At 39.0% G+C, this 15,665-nt stretch overlaps 1 protein-coding gene across 13 annotated transcripts in view; it reads right to left on the bottom strand.

Annotated features, from left to right (window-relative positions):
* The window catches only part of ATG7 (autophagy related 7), a 265,995-nt gene that overhangs the window by 202,832 nt on the left and 47,498 nt on the right, over positions 1 to 15,665 (bottom strand). For all 13 annotated transcript variants that reach the window (XM_037802033.1, XM_037802021.1, XM_037802012.1 and 10 more), the window contains 2 exons: positions 14,899 to 15,015; positions 13,370 to 13,519 (listed from right to left, as the gene is read on the bottom strand). In XM_037802033.1, coding sequence (XP_037657961.1) covers positions 13,370 to 13,519; positions 14,899 to 15,015 — 267 coding nt within the window. The remainder of the gene's footprint in view (positions 1 to 13,369; positions 13,520 to 14,898; positions 15,016 to 15,665) is intronic.

The raw sequence follows: 15,665 nt of genomic DNA, 5'->3' as shown, positions 1-15,665 counted from the left end.
GTGGCTGGCTGGCTGGCTGGCTGGACGGATGGATAGGTGGATGGATGGATGGATGGGTGAGTGGATAGGTAGACGGCTGGCTGGCTGGATGGATGGATGGATGGATGGATGGATGGGTGGATGGATGGATGGATGGATGAGGGAATAGGTGGATAGATGGATGGATGGATGGATGGGTGGATGGATGGGTGGATGGATGGGTGGATCGGTGGCTGGGATGGAAGGAGGGAGGGAGGACACCTGGCAGAAAACCATAAGTTAAACTAGAGGTTTCTTTTGTAGGAGCAGTTATGGGTTAAATAAAACTATAATTAATATATTTTTGGTTAATCTAGATCTAGACAGTTCAGTAAGTATGGGGCCAGCCCAAACACTTCCTTTTACTTCCCACAATGTTCAATACAATATCAGCCACAAAGCAGGTGCTTAATCAACATTACACTTTTAAAAAATACCTACAACCCACCATCCAGAGAGAAAACCACTATTAACACCTTGTTGTACAACTTCCCATAACTTTATCCTTTGCATAAATACATTTTTATTACTACAACTTTTAAACAAAAATGGGATCATGCTATATATACTGTTTTATATCTCTTATTATATTTTAAACTCCTTCATGTAAATAAATGTCATGCTACAACCAGTGTTTAGTAATGGCTAAATAGCATTCCATTGGGTGAAGCACCATTATTCCTGTTGAATTTCCTGCTGAAGGACAATTAAGTAGTCTTCATTTATGCTCAATAAATCTCTGAAAATTCATTTTTCTATTGTATTATCAGAAAATTATTGCCTTATTTCAAAGATATTCTTTAAAAATATCTGCTACCTTCTCTGTTTGTGAAATTTTCCTGTTCCTAATCATGAAAGATTTTTCCATCTGGATGCATTTTCATGTGTTAAACGCAAACAGACTCATATTTAATTCAATGCAAACAGATTCATATTTATGGTCATCCTTTCAGGAACACAGAATACCTATATTTGGGAAGGTTTCCTTTTCCATAGGGAGATAAAGCATCAGCATCATCTAGAGAGCTTTTAAAAACATAGATAACAGAGCTTTTCTGAATACTGCTCCTTACTAAATAAGTGACCTTGAACAAACCATTTAACCTCTGCAAGTCTTGGATTTTTTTTTTTTAATCTGAATCATGGGTAACCCAACAGTTGTCTTGAGAATTAAATGAGATAATACTGAACACAGAAAGCCCTGTGCAGGCATAGTGCTCACTAAATGATGGCTACTAGTATCAAATATCATTCTTATTAACTCAGTATCTCCAGTGCAACCTTAGCAATCTGTATTTGTAAAGAGCTCCTGTGTAATTCTGATGCAGCCTGTCTGCTCCATGACCTGAGTTGGGAACCATGGACAGGGTAATCTTGTAGAAAGGGAAAAACACAAAACAAAACAAAAACATATATCTGGGGCTATTTTTCATTGCCTTGAAAAGTCTGGATTAGCTCTTTGTCTTCCTATGTGCCTCAAAATGTGGTCCACGTACCAGTAGCATCAGCATCAGCTGGGAGCCTGTCAGAAATACAGAATCCCAGTCTTCACCCAGTCCTACTGAAGCAGACTCTGCATTTTAACAAGAACCCAGGTTACCTGCATGCTCACTGAAGTCTGAGGAGCACTGTTCTGCTCCTCAACTCTCTATAGCAGTGGTTCTTGAATTTGACTGTGCTTGGGGATCAGAAACACTGAGGCATGGGTCCCACCTCCAGAGATTCTGGTTTCCTTAGCCTGGGTTGCAGCCTGAGCATCAGGATTTTTAAAAGCTCCCCAGGTGATTCTAATGTGCAGCCACAGTTGCAAGCCACTGCTTGACAGTTTGCAACAGAGTTTCTCAAACTCTGCACTACAGACCACATGCATCAGAATCGCCTGGGAAGCAACTTGAATTTGCATGATCCCCCCACTCAATATCAAGACATTCCTGAGAACCAATATCCTCCTGTTTAGTGAATACCCATGTGATTCTTAGGCACTGTGTATTTGAGAATGAGCAGTTCAGAGTGTAAGGAGAAAACAAGAACTTGTTTACAATAGGGTTCATCATACCCTATATTTTTCCTTACTGTAACTGTGATTGTCAAACCACTGGTATTTTCTTGATGTAAAAGAACCATAGATTACAAAAGGTACTTTTAAATTGGACATTTAAAAAGCAGGGAAAGGGGGCTCCACCACATTAAGCACACCTAACAATTAAGGAATTCCTGATTTTATAAAAATTAAACTATGACCAAAAAAAGCATAGCAGATAATCTGTTTTCTCTTAGGAAGCAGACTTATCTCATTCATCTTTCCATCCCTAGTCCCTATCACAGTGCCTGATGCTCAGCAAATATGTGTTGAATAAATGGATGAATTGGAAAATTCCTGCAGGCCCCAGTATATGGAGAGCTCCCCGACTTGGCCCAGGATCCTGGGAGGGAGCAGGAGGGGAAAAGGTAAGGCCTGACCAACAGGGAGACCTGAAGCTTACATATATAACCATGATGCAGGGTCTCGGCAAATTCCTCTGCCTCCCCTCTTTTCCCTTCTCAACATTAAAAGCCCTCCAGTCAATGACATTGTAACCTGGGATTCTCCTAGTTGAGAATGTGAGACTATCATTCAAAGGGAATTTCCTATGAGAAGCAAGAGAACTCTGAGAATGAGAACTCCAGCCTAGGGTTTCCTCGGAATTAAGAAGCTGGCTTCCTTGAGTTCCGGTCCAACTGGCCACTGCCACTACCACCACCCGCCACTCTACCACCAGTGACACCTTTTTATTATGGTCCCCTTCATCAAGCATTACAGATACTATCTGTCAGATGAACTACATTGACTGAGTGATGATTGCTTCATTGTCACACTTTTTTATTCATCAAAGGCATATATAACTGTTATTTAGCAAGAAAATGGTTCAAGAAGTGAGAAATGGGCATTTCTGCTTCTTTAATACCTGAAACAGTTTGTAAGAGGAAAATGGACCCATGCAGTTAAAAAAAAAAGCACTGGATGGAGGGTCAGCAGACACACGTTCTAATTCTGCAGCTAACTGTTTTTAACACTTTGGGCAAGTTCTTTCCTCACCTGTAAAATAAAGGGGTTGAAATATTTCATCTCAAAGGATCCCTTCTGGCTCCAGAATTATGGAATTTTATAGAACATGAAAGAGAAAACTCCTATATAGTTTACAAAACAACACAGACTATCTTAAAGCTCAATTCTGTGGTGCATCTAACAGCTGTTCACTGGGTTATATATAAAGAACCTACACAGGATCAATCTAAAAAATGCCATTCATATAGAAATGCTGGGTTTCAAGTTTCAAATGTGACTCTCTAAGCCTGGGCTCTTATCCAATGTTCTGAATCATTTACTCCTGTGGGAGCTTCAGCAGTTTATTTAACCTCTATAGAGAAGTTTTCTCATCTATAGAATAAGGACAATTCTTACCTGCACTTAGCACAGAGACTGGGAACATGGCAAGCACTCAACAAACAGTAACTATAGCAACAACATAAATAAACTCTATGTTGTAATTTCACTGACTTCTTTGTTCAGTTCAATCTATCATCATTACACAGTTACATCTTCAGTTCCAAGGTTATCTTTTCTTAACTGGCAAAGAAAAGAAGGGGAAAAGCTCTGGTTTATTAAATCTTCTCTAGGTCTAACTTTTACCATCTGCAAATGTGGCATTTAGACTAAATGCTATCTAAATTATGTAAATTAGAATGCTATTAGATACAAATGGATGCCTAATTTCAAAGAATGATATTTCTGACACTAAGTGCAAAAGCAACGAGGAAGGGAGATAAAGAGACAAAAAAGAAATCCTTTTTTGAGCAGAAAAGAAGAGTAAAAAGTTTCTCAGAGCAACCTGACCTAACATGAGCTATAGAACAGGAACGATCTGCTAAAGAGGAAAACCGATCACTTATAAAGGAAAGTCAGGTGGGAAATACTTTAATGTCACTCTCCTACCCATATGAGGCATGCATGAGTGCAAAAGGCAAGCATTAGGATAGGAAAATGACAGAATCCATTTGACACCAGGCTGAACATAATTTAATCTATCTTTAGTGATTCAAAAGTGACTTCAAAACCTTTAAGTGGTTCAGGAACCAAATTTGGAACCTCAACCACTATAGTAATTAGTTGGCACAATCCTAGGTAAGCCAGATTATACTATATGGGTAAACAGAGAAAAAAATATGGCATTTAAAGAAAATGGCATTCAGAAATAACCACTGGCTAAGAGTTATGCGTTCTAGAACTGGCTTTACCACAAATTCATTGTGTGAACTTGGGCAAATCACTTCCTTTTATAATACAAATCAGCAGAAAGAAGCAAAAGATAATTGAAAAAAAATATGTTTAGATGGTTTATGAAATAACATTCCTTTCTACTTGGCAGACAGCATACAATTCATTAATGGTTCAGTCATGATCTGGCTACAGACCACCATGCAATTTAATAAAAAGTACAAAATGAGAAAGAAAAGAGCAAAATTGCCATCTTGAGTATTTTCAGCTGGAGAAATTGCCACAAAGATCCCATAAAACATGTTTATCTGACAAACAGCTGTCTTTTTTACCCAAACACTTAATACAACAGGAAATGCATGAAGGAGATTATATGTTTTTAAAGTATACAAAAAAAAAAAAAATTCAGATATCTAAAGCACTGCAGTGTCACAGACAGCTGCCAAGATGCAAAGAAGTCACTAAGTGAAGAAAGAGCCCAACTAACAGCACACAAATTGTTGCCCCTTTGCCATTACTCTTGTTGAAAGATTTTAAAAGCCCTAGAATTAAAGGCTAATGTTGTTGAAATTACAAAACATTTCCCAAACATCCAATCTTCAATAACTGCTCTGAAAGTAGAACAACCAAGCAAGCTTTCCCCAAAGATTGGCAATGGGTTAGCAATACGGGTTGTTTTGAAAATTGTTTTTAACGTAACCACAAGAACTGGACCACAAGAACTGGCCTATTTGTCATAGCAATGCCTGGCTGTTGACCAAATAAATGGACTTAATATTTTATTGAGGAAAACAAAAACTAACAAGGCCCATTTTCAACCTACCAAATGTGTAAAAATCTACAACATCCAATCTGGCAAGTGTACACTGTTGGCAGGAGTTTCTGCATGAAGTTTTGGTGCAAGTGGCACAGTTTGGGAGCAGTCAGCAGTTTGCTAGTGCTGGCTTGGACAGGCTGGCGAGAGTCATCTGTTAGTGTCTCTTCCCAACACCGCATTCTGTGACTTTACATTGGCAGCTTGAAATTGGCCATGGCAGGAGGACTCTCGTCACAGAAATAAGCAAACACTACAAATTTGGGCATCTCCCCACAGAGAGCTGGCTCTTTACCAGCATATCACTGATTATAAACCTTAAATGTTCAAATTCTTTCACCCAGCAATGCTACCTCTAGAAAGCTTTTCTAAGGAAATAATTCAAAATACAGGGGGAGGTAAGGAACTTCATGTACAAAGAGGCTCCTAATAATGAAGAATTATGAGAAATCTAAATGCCAAAAAAAAAGATAAAATACACTATCATGCATCCATTAAAAACGATGTTTATATAAAGTGTGATACTATTATGCTAAAATGCTAAATGGAAAAATAAAGCAGAATATAGTACGATCTTAGTTTTTAAAAAATGCACAGGAAAAGATGAAAAGGAAATATATGAAAAATACTTTTAAAAAAACACACTTAAAACAGTAAATGAAGAACTTGGTGAGATTTTAAAAACAGAAAGATGCAGATGGAAATAAAAACAAAGAACGGAACCATGCCTACTGCAATTTATTTATTTGTCAGTAGTCTCAAAATGCTCACACACTGGTCACACAGTATTTTCCACATCACAGGTGTCAAGCCACTCGCAAATCTTAAATCATTTAGTGAGTCACAATTAGCATTTTTCAAAAAGATAAAGCAGAACAGGATAAAAAATAGAGTGCACAGCACCTAGTAAATTATTATTTTGTGAACATTTTGTTTCCATTAAGTCACAGAGACATGACTATTGAATTATGGCATTACAAGTATTTTTAACTGTAAGTTGCAGTCATAAAAGTTGGGCATTAAGGAATCACATTAATGACAAGTCATCTAAGAAATGAGAAGGAAACAATCAAAATGAAATGGGGGAACTGTAACCCACAGCATCCTTTGAAATTTGTTCTATAGCTACTTGTTAAATGGTAATTTGAAAGCTATCACCTTTTGGTACATATGTCATATTTCACAATAAGAAGATAGCTGAAACTATGGTACTACAACTCAAAACAACTTTGGAAATTTCCGATATAACTACTTGTTAAATTATACTTTGAAAGATATCAACTTTTTGTATATATGTTATATTTCACAATAAGGAAATAACTTAAACTGTGGAACTGTAACCTATAATATTTTTTGACATCTGCTAACTACTTGTTAAATTGCACTTGGAAAGTTATCACTTCTTCACTTCTATGTATATATGCTATATTCTACAATTTTAAAAATGATTAAAAATGCATTTGCTATTGAGCTTTAATTTAAAGAAAGCACCATTAGTGAACTGGTAAAATCTTCCCAGATGCACCAGGGCTGCTGAACTGATAATCCTGCAAATCTCAACAGTGGTTTCTTTTGAAGATGGCCTACTCTTAATTTTCTTAATTTAAAAAAATTTTTTTTTTCTAAATCCAAAAAGGTAAGAAAGTGTGCCTCTCTTTGGTAAAGACAAGGTCAGCTATATGACACAGGATATCAAAATCTCATTTTTATAGAATAGCTGAGGACTGAAGTTAGTCCAAAGAAAATTTCCTTTTGAAAATGAACACGGACAAATCTATTTTAAGAAAACATAGTGGGTACAATGATAACATGTGGGTAAAACTTAACAAAGTCTGTTTCTAGCCATCATCTTTTTTAAATGCAGTTTTATTGAGATATATTCATACACCATATAATCCATCCAAAGAATACATTCAATGGCTCGCTGTATCATCATATAGTTGCACATTCATTGCCACAATTTTATAACATTTCATTACTCCAAAATAAACAAAAAAATTAGAATAAAAATTAAAAAGAACACCCAAAATATCCCATACCCCTTATGCCCCACCCCCAAATTATTTACATTTTTTTTGTCTTTATTACTTATCTGCTGTGCTGGTTTGGATATATGTCCCCCCAAAAGCCATATTCTTTAATGCAGTCTTGTGGGGGCAGAGCTATTAATCTTTTTGATTAGGGTATGACCTCATGATTGAATGTTTCTATGGAGCTTTGGCCCCACCCATTCCAGGTAGGTCTTGATTAGATCACTGGAATCCTTTAAAGGGAGCTCACACAGAGAACAGCTGAGAGAGACTTTTGGAGAGATGCTTAGGAGCTGATGCTTTGAGATGCTAGCCCAGAGTTTGCTCTGGAGAAGCTAAGAGAGGACTAAATACCCCAAGAGCAGCTGAGAGAAGAGCTGAAACACAACCCGGGACCAGCAGACAGCAACCACATGCTTTCCCAGCTGACAGAGGTGTTCCTTCTTCAGTGAAGGTATCTTATTGTTGATGCCTTAGTTTGGACACTTTTATGGGCTTAGGACTATAACTTTGTAACCAAATAAACCCCCTTTATAAAAGCCAATCCACTGCTAATGGCAGCATTAGCAAACTGGAACATATGCCCATGCACTGGTTAAAGGAAGTGACACTCACAAGGTTTTCACCATCCCACGGTCACACGATAAAAGCTATACAGTTGTATAATCATCATCAAGAATCAAGTCTATGGGATTACAGTTCAACAGGTTCAAGTATTTCTTTCTAGCGATTCTAATACATTAGAAACTAAAAGGAATATCTATATAATATGTAAGAATAACCTCCAGAATGACTTCTCAACTCTATTTGAAATCTCTTAGCCACTGAAACTCTATTTTGTTAGCCATTATCTCTTCTCACAACAACACAGGAGAAAGGAGGTGTCATTGTACACTTGTATACAATGAGGAAACCGAGGCTCATTAAGTTGAACTGGAACCTGCAGTCTGGCCATCCTCTGCTACCACCATATGCCATGAACGAGGGAGAAGAAAGCAGATGCTGACTTTTCCATTACGGGAAGCATTCTGATGTCAGGGGGTAACGTAAGTAACAGGGAAAGAGGCTTCCATTCCCTAACCTCTTCTCCAGTCTCCTCCTCTGAATGATGGAGAAACACCACTCATTTTGCAGGGAGTTGTAGGGGTTAGCAACAGTGCATGGGAGTGACCAGCTTGATGCTGGGCATGCAACTGGAACTCAGAACATGGAGGCCACAATTGCTGGTAGTCAGGTGGACAGTGTGCCCTCTGTGGGGATAGGTGCCTACTCCCTGATCACCAGCCATGGCTCTAGACATGTGTGAGCAGTACCTCAGGAGGCAAAGGTCTCATTCTGGCTTGGAACAGATCTCAGCAATCACACAGGCTCCCACTCAGGCAGGCGAGCTTCTGCCTTTCCCTTCATCTTCCTCCAAGCCAGGGACAAAAGAGGAGCCATGAAATGGGCTTCAGTGTTCTGTGAATCCCAAGAGATTAGCGTAGAACCATGTGAAGATGCGTGTTTTTCTGGGGCAAGGATCCATTGCTTCCAGCAAATTCTCAAAGCGGTTATTATGCGGCTGCACCATCATTTCCACCCCAAATTAAGAGCTACTGCTCTAAATAACCCATTGCAGATCTCATAACCTGCCCCATATTCTGTCTCCTGTCGGAACACTAACCACATTTGTGACTCATACTGGACATGAACATTAGGCATATAAACAATTTGTGAAAGCCTTTACAAACTATCTGGCCTTAGTCAGACATCAGAATACTCACATTAAGAGAAACACTTACAATGAATCATACTAAGAGCTGCCTACTACTTACTGAAGGCCTATTATGTGCCAGATACTGGGCCAGGTGCTTCACACACGTGATCCCCAGTACTCACTCCACTCACTCATGCATGCATTCATTCTTCTATCACATTTTACACACCAGGCACGACACTAATGATGCAGATACAATGGTGGGAAATTAAGCATAGGATACCTGCCCTCATGAAGCTTACATTTAAATGGGAGAAAAACATACCAATCAAAGACCACCCAGGGAAATGTAAAACTACAACTGTGCTAAATGCTACAAAGAGGGGATAGATAGCACTATGAGAATAAACCTTTTTACAGAGGCCAGGGAAAGTTTCCTTGAGGAAATCATGATTAAGCTTAAATCAAAGAAAGAGTAAACAGTTAACAAGGCAAAGGGAAGGTATGGGATGGAGGGAAAGAAGCAGAAAAAAAGGGAGAGAGAAGACTGTTCCAGGCAAAAGGCATGGGCAAAAGTTCTGCAGCAGGAGGAGACATGTAGGGGGAGGTTAAAGGTCAGTGTGTCAGGAGTGCAAAAGCGACAGGGAACATGTAACAATTTGGAACTGGAGATGCAGAGACCAAGCCATATATAGATTTGTCTATGCCACATTAAGGAATTCAGTTCGTATCCTTAGAGCACAAGGAAGACACTGAAGTGCTTTATTTTCAAAGTGTCGTGATCAGATCTGCTTTTCAGAAAGATCGCTTTGGATGATGTCAGGATGGGTTGGAGGGAGGCCAGAGTGGACACAAAGAGACCAGTTAGGAAGCTAATGCAGTAAAGCAGACGGAAGACAATGGAAGCTTAGATTAGAGCAGTGGCAGAAGAAATGCAAAGGAGGCAGACTGAGAGTTGTTTTGGAAATGAAGTCCACAGGACATGGGGTGGTAAGTGACAGAGGGATGTCCAGCATGATGCTTGCATGACTGGGTGGGTGATGGTAGCACTCCCTGAGACTGTGGTGCTGGAAAAGAACCCGACTCCGGGTAAAAATTGAGTTCAGTTTTGGACAAGGGAATCTGAGGTGCTGGAGAAGACAAGTAGGCAGGTGCATAAAGTGGCCTGGAGTCCAAAAGGAAGGGAAGGCCAGAGAGAGACCATTGACACACTTGTGGAGAAGTGGTCTCTAGATTGAGGGTCCCGAACGAGCTCATCCAGACTGAAGAGATGAAACCTGGAGAGCTCTCGACTTTTATCCATCTTACCTGTGAGGAAGCCAAGGCTCACAGAGGAAGAACAACTTCTTGGGGGTTGAAGGATTGGTAAGAGGAGGTGGAAAATATAGTAACATATAAAGCCAGAGCACAATTACATGAATTTGTACTCAACAGAATGCCTATTTTGGGAAGAATAAGATGAAAGATTCAAGAAAACCTTGTGACATAAGGAATGCTAAAAAGAAAGTGGATTTATGCAAAAAAGAACTAGATTAATGCAATAAAAGCAGGAAAGACGTCAAGTGAATTGATATGTAGCTTTCCCATCACAGAAATAATTTCTTCAGGGTTCATCTCAAGTCCTACTTCCCCCAAAAGCCTTCTTCAGTTACATCAGTTCACAGTTATCTCTCCCTCCTACTCATACACACCGTGTGCCTGATACTAACTGTTGAGGATACAAAGTGAGATAAAACATGGTTCCTGTGCCAAAGTAGCTCACAGGCTGATCAGGGAGGGGAGACAGGCAGATAAGCAAACCAACAATTACGTTAGAGCTCAGTCAATGCTATGAGAATGGCTGCCACCAGAACACATTTGAGGGATACCAAATGATACAAGGAATCAGTCAAAGCTGCCCAGAATCAGAAAGATGTGAGGCATTGGCCAGGTGAAGGAAGGAAACAGAGAGAGAGGCCTGCCTGAAGGCAGGGAGATGAGGGGCCGGGCGGACAGGAGCATTCAGAGGGCACAGTCATAGCCAGAGCATAGATAGGATGCATCCTGGGGAACTGCAAGGTGGGGGGCTAGAAAGAAGGGCAGGAGCCCTATTGTAAGAGGTCTTGAATGTCGAGCTAAATAGTTTTAACCTTAGGCTGAAGACAACAGGAAGCCTAGAAGGGTTTTAAGCAGAAGAATGACACAATGAAACTTAGAAGTTGGAAAATGAATTTGGGCAGCAGCGGGGAGAACAGATGGGAACATGCATGACCACAGGTAGGGAAACCAACTATGAAACCATTAAACCCCTGCACAGCCATCAATCTTCACAGTTCCTGGTGATCCTTTCTAGAGTTGTACAGGGTAGACAGAGATGAACAACCAAAGTATCATCTGTATTCTTTCTTTGGCACTTGGCTTCCAATACCTAATTTCTAGTTAAATTTTCACAAGTCAATGTCTCATCTCCCCTAGTTTCTTTGAGAACAGGTATAATTTTATCTCACTATTTCTGGCCTATGAGGAAGTGCTCCACACACGTGCGGAGAAGGCTTTCCGGGTTTCCTGAGACACTACCCTAACCAAGCATAGGACGTTGTGCTCAGGATAGAGCACAGGTAAACTCCCCCGAGCACTCCCCAGGAGACCCCAGAGATTTATTCGATCTTTGAAAACATGCTGCTGTTGAGGAAGAAAGGAAATGGATAAATACAGAGCATGCCCACTATGGGCTGGGCATTTTATTTACATCATCACGTTTAATCTTCACAACACCTTGTAAAGGAGATGGTATTAACCATTTAACAGATAAACTACAGTGAAGAAAGGTTATGCAACTTACCCAAGGTCACAAAGCCACTAAGTGGGAATGCTGGTTGTCAAATCCAAATCTATCCGATTCCAAAGGCCAAGCTGACACTGTGTCCATTACAGTGACATGAAAATGGAATGGGAGAAAGTGCATGGGCTTTGGAATCAGACAATTTGGACATGTGACTTTGATCAGGTCGTTTTGCCTTTTAGAATCTCATTTTCTTCAAATAAAAAACTGTAGACACTAATAACACCTATTTCACAGAGTTGTAAGAAGATCAAGTAAGCAAAAGACTGTAAAGTGCTCTATAAATCATTATTTTGGTAGAGTTGCATACTGGGGAGGGCCATTAATTTATCAAATACAACCTGAACTACAGTTGTTTCAAAAACACAGGCTATTTAATGCTACCTACTATTGCAATAGGTCCTCACACTAGATTACACTTCATATTATTGCTTGGTCTGATTGCTACTAATTTGGCTATTTCCTGTAAAATCACCTGGGAGGGGGGAGAATTTGAATAAAAATTTAATCCTCAGTCATTAAGTCAAAAAGTGCTTCCTCTGGAAAAGGAAGTGCTAATGTAGTTGATAAAAAAATGCACTTAAAAAAAAAAAAGACATTCTAAATTCAGACTAAGGAATAGTCAGGCCATCAATTCGAGGCCTCTCTGTCCTCAGTTCTGATATATCTATATGGCTACTGAAATTATCCTACTTGATTTCATAACTTCAGAATACTCATCATTTTAAAAAGTTTTTAATTTGCAATTACTAGTATGGCTAAGACAGCTTACTACATATCTGATTACTTCTAAAAGATGTTTACAGCACTCTTACATCCATGCAAAAGAATTTTATTGAGGGCCTAATGTCAATAAGACAAGCGCTCGACTATGCAGCCAGAAATACATAAGACATGGTCCCTGCCCTCTAGGAGCTTATAGTCTAATACAGCATACAAATAATTTGTAAAAAGTAGTAGGGCAGTAAATGAGGATCAGGTAACACATGCCAAGAATTCACAGGTGAGACAGATCACAGATGGGCATAGCCAAGACAGAAGGCCTCATGGTGAAGGAGAACTTAAGGTGAGCTTCAAGGATAGGAAGAATTTCAATCAACAGAAAGATATTCTTAGGATTTTCACAATCAGAATACGTTTCAGGGAGATGATATAACATGAATGAAAACGAAGAGACAGAAAAAGTTCTAGGTATATATGATGAGTGGGGAGGGCCTGGTGAAAAATAGACAAGCTTAGCTGGAGCAACGGTTTGTAAGGAAGTTAGTGGAAGATGAGGCAGGAAAGGTAGTTTGGGGACAGAAGGAAGACACCATTAGGCTCTTGATCAATGAATGGGGAAGGTATCCCTATAGTGGTAGTGTGCAAGAGGGAAGCAAGATGACTGTAACTGCCCAGGGTGAGAGAATCAGGGTGTGATCTACAACGGTAGCTTTGGGAATAGAAATAGAGGAATGGATGTAAAAAAAAATCAGGAAATAAAAATTGAAATAATATCACAAACAGGAAGGGAGGAATCCAAAATTACTCTGTGGGATAAAAGAGCTAGGAAAGTCTGGAAGAAGAGGGATTTGGGAAGGGCTGGGGTGGGAGAGAGCGGAGATAAAGAAATGTTCTAAAACATTCTTTGGAAGGCTAAAGAAATAGAAATGAGTTTGAGGTTTGCAGTGGCATATCATAACACAAACTTATGATTCCTTTTCTGAATCATAAAATGGGACTCAGTTTCTCTGACCTTTGTCCTTTGTCCTTGGAAGAAATCACTGCAGTGTTTAAGTAAGGAAACCAGCACCATGTCCTCATCATACTTGATTAAGAAGTAAGGTAGGGCTGTGACTCCTTCCTTTTGACAAAGATCATCATATGCATGCTCAAGGGCTTGAATCTGAAAACAGCAAACATTAAGTTATTTTTCAGGCAACCGCATTTCTAGTTCTGAGTTAAAAATTAACTTACAATGATAGGCATCTTAAAGCCAAAAGACTGGAAGTGACTCATCATATCTCTCTTACTGTTTCACAATAACTGAACATAAAAGTATCCCCAATAATACCACTTTTATATAACACTTTCAACATGCCTGGTGTTGTGTCTTAGGCCACAAAGGGACATTTTATGGTACAGCATGGTGGTTCTCTGTGATGTCAACCACAAAAGTTGAAAGGGGCATCCAAACCTTAGTTCTTTCCTGTAATATCCCAACATGAATCTACCATTTATGAATGTACCTTGAACCTTTCCATAATGTCTTTTAAAGAACTTTATTGAGACATAGTAAATTCATCCATTTAAAGTATACAATTCAATGTTTGTTAGTATATTCATAGGATTGTTCAACCAACAACACATTAACTTTAGACCATTTTTGTCCCCACTAAAAGGTTCTGGATGGGGAGTCAGTCAATCCCCACCCATAACCTTTCTCCCTGCATCTAAATTTCTTCTTGGGAAATCAATTCCACAAAGCCACCACTTTTTATTTGTCCTTAAAGTAACTTTTTTTTTTTTTTTTTTTTTAATCAATAAGGGCTGCTCCCTGACTTCCACGTACCGGGTTTTGCTATGCTTCATGAATTCAAATTATCTCGTCATTTAATCTCTGCCTTAAGAATAATCAGAATTCTTTAGTTTAGGGTCTTCATTTTACCATTCTGGTTATTTTAGTTGCTTCCCTTGGGACCATCTCTAGTGACCTTATTATCTTTCTTAAACTGCAAAGACTAATTCTGCATGGATCATCTCTGGAGAGGGTAAGAGGGTAGGAGAATATCTTCTACTTTGTTTCAAGGATTCTCTGTAAAGATACTGGACAATTGTTGGCATTTCTGCATTCCAACCAACAGTTATAATTTCTGGCGCCTTTTCTACGACAGAACAGACAGCATAGCATGGAATTTTTTATCTGCTTAACAAAGAAGGAATCCTTCTCAAAGTAGATTGCCTTATGTTTCCCCATGCCGAAAGTGAAGATCACATTATGGTAAATCCATTGCAGTCTTTCATAAATGTTCCTATAATTCCTCCCTACCGGCTTAGCATTTCACCAAATGTCACTGAAAACCGAGGAAATTATTGTTCACCACTTCTTCAAAACAGCTTCACAAACATTTTATAAATAAGTCCGCTCCTAGTACCATCTTTGGAGGATTCCACCGTTATCACCTCTTCCTTCAGAAGTGCCTATTTGTCTTTAAAATGAGCTAGATAAACTACTGTTGTGCATTAAACTCAATTTTACTTGCAATTTGTTTTATCTTTTAATACCTGTTTTGGTGAAAACCTTTGATCCAAACCCACTGGCCCGTGAATGAGAGGTATACTCTCTGGAAGACAGAGGGCAGGATAGCAAAACCAATAGTAGAAGTGATACTTCTTTAGATCCTAGGAAAAAATATATATAATAGGATATTAGAATAGCATTGACAATTAAACTGAGATGCATCTCTAAATATAACATCTCACAGCCATTTAAGATAAAAAAAAAAAGCTGATGTCCCCAAAATATGATCAGCTTGTCAAATATTCTCATCTCCAACAGAACTCATGACAGAATGCATAGCTCCTGTCGTTATCTCAAATACTCTCTCACAAACACACACAAACATGAATAATATGATGATAAACATACTATACCTTATTGACCACTTGCTAAAATAGAAAATGTTCAACAAGTGATTGACATTATCATCAACATTGTTTAAGCCACCCTGGGAAGTAACTATGATTATCCTGTTTAAAATACAGAAAACTGAACTTTAGAGAAGGAGACTAAGGAACTTAAGCAAAACAAAGCTGGTACGAGAAGGGATCAGAACTCGGCTTCCAAACTTGAAGTTTTCTTTTTATTGTACCATGCATATTCAGTGTATACCTGTAGAGGCACACCCTCCAAAACACAGTTACCCGTGGAAGATGACTCCTGGGAAAGAATCTAGACCCAGCATTGTGGGATGGAGAACATCTTCTTGACCAAAAGGAGGAAATGAAAGGAAATGAAATAAGCTTCAGTGGCAGAGAGATTCCAAAAGGAG

Source organism: Choloepus didactylus, chromosome 1 (assembly GCF_015220235.1).
Source record: "Choloepus didactylus isolate mChoDid1 chromosome 1, mChoDid1.pri, whole genome shotgun sequence".
In the NCBI taxonomy this organism is placed as follows: domain Eukaryota; kingdom Metazoa; phylum Chordata; class Mammalia; order Pilosa; family Megalonychidae; genus Choloepus; species Choloepus didactylus.
Note: the sequence above shows the minus strand (reverse complement) of the source record. Positions and strands in the feature narration are given on the sequence as shown.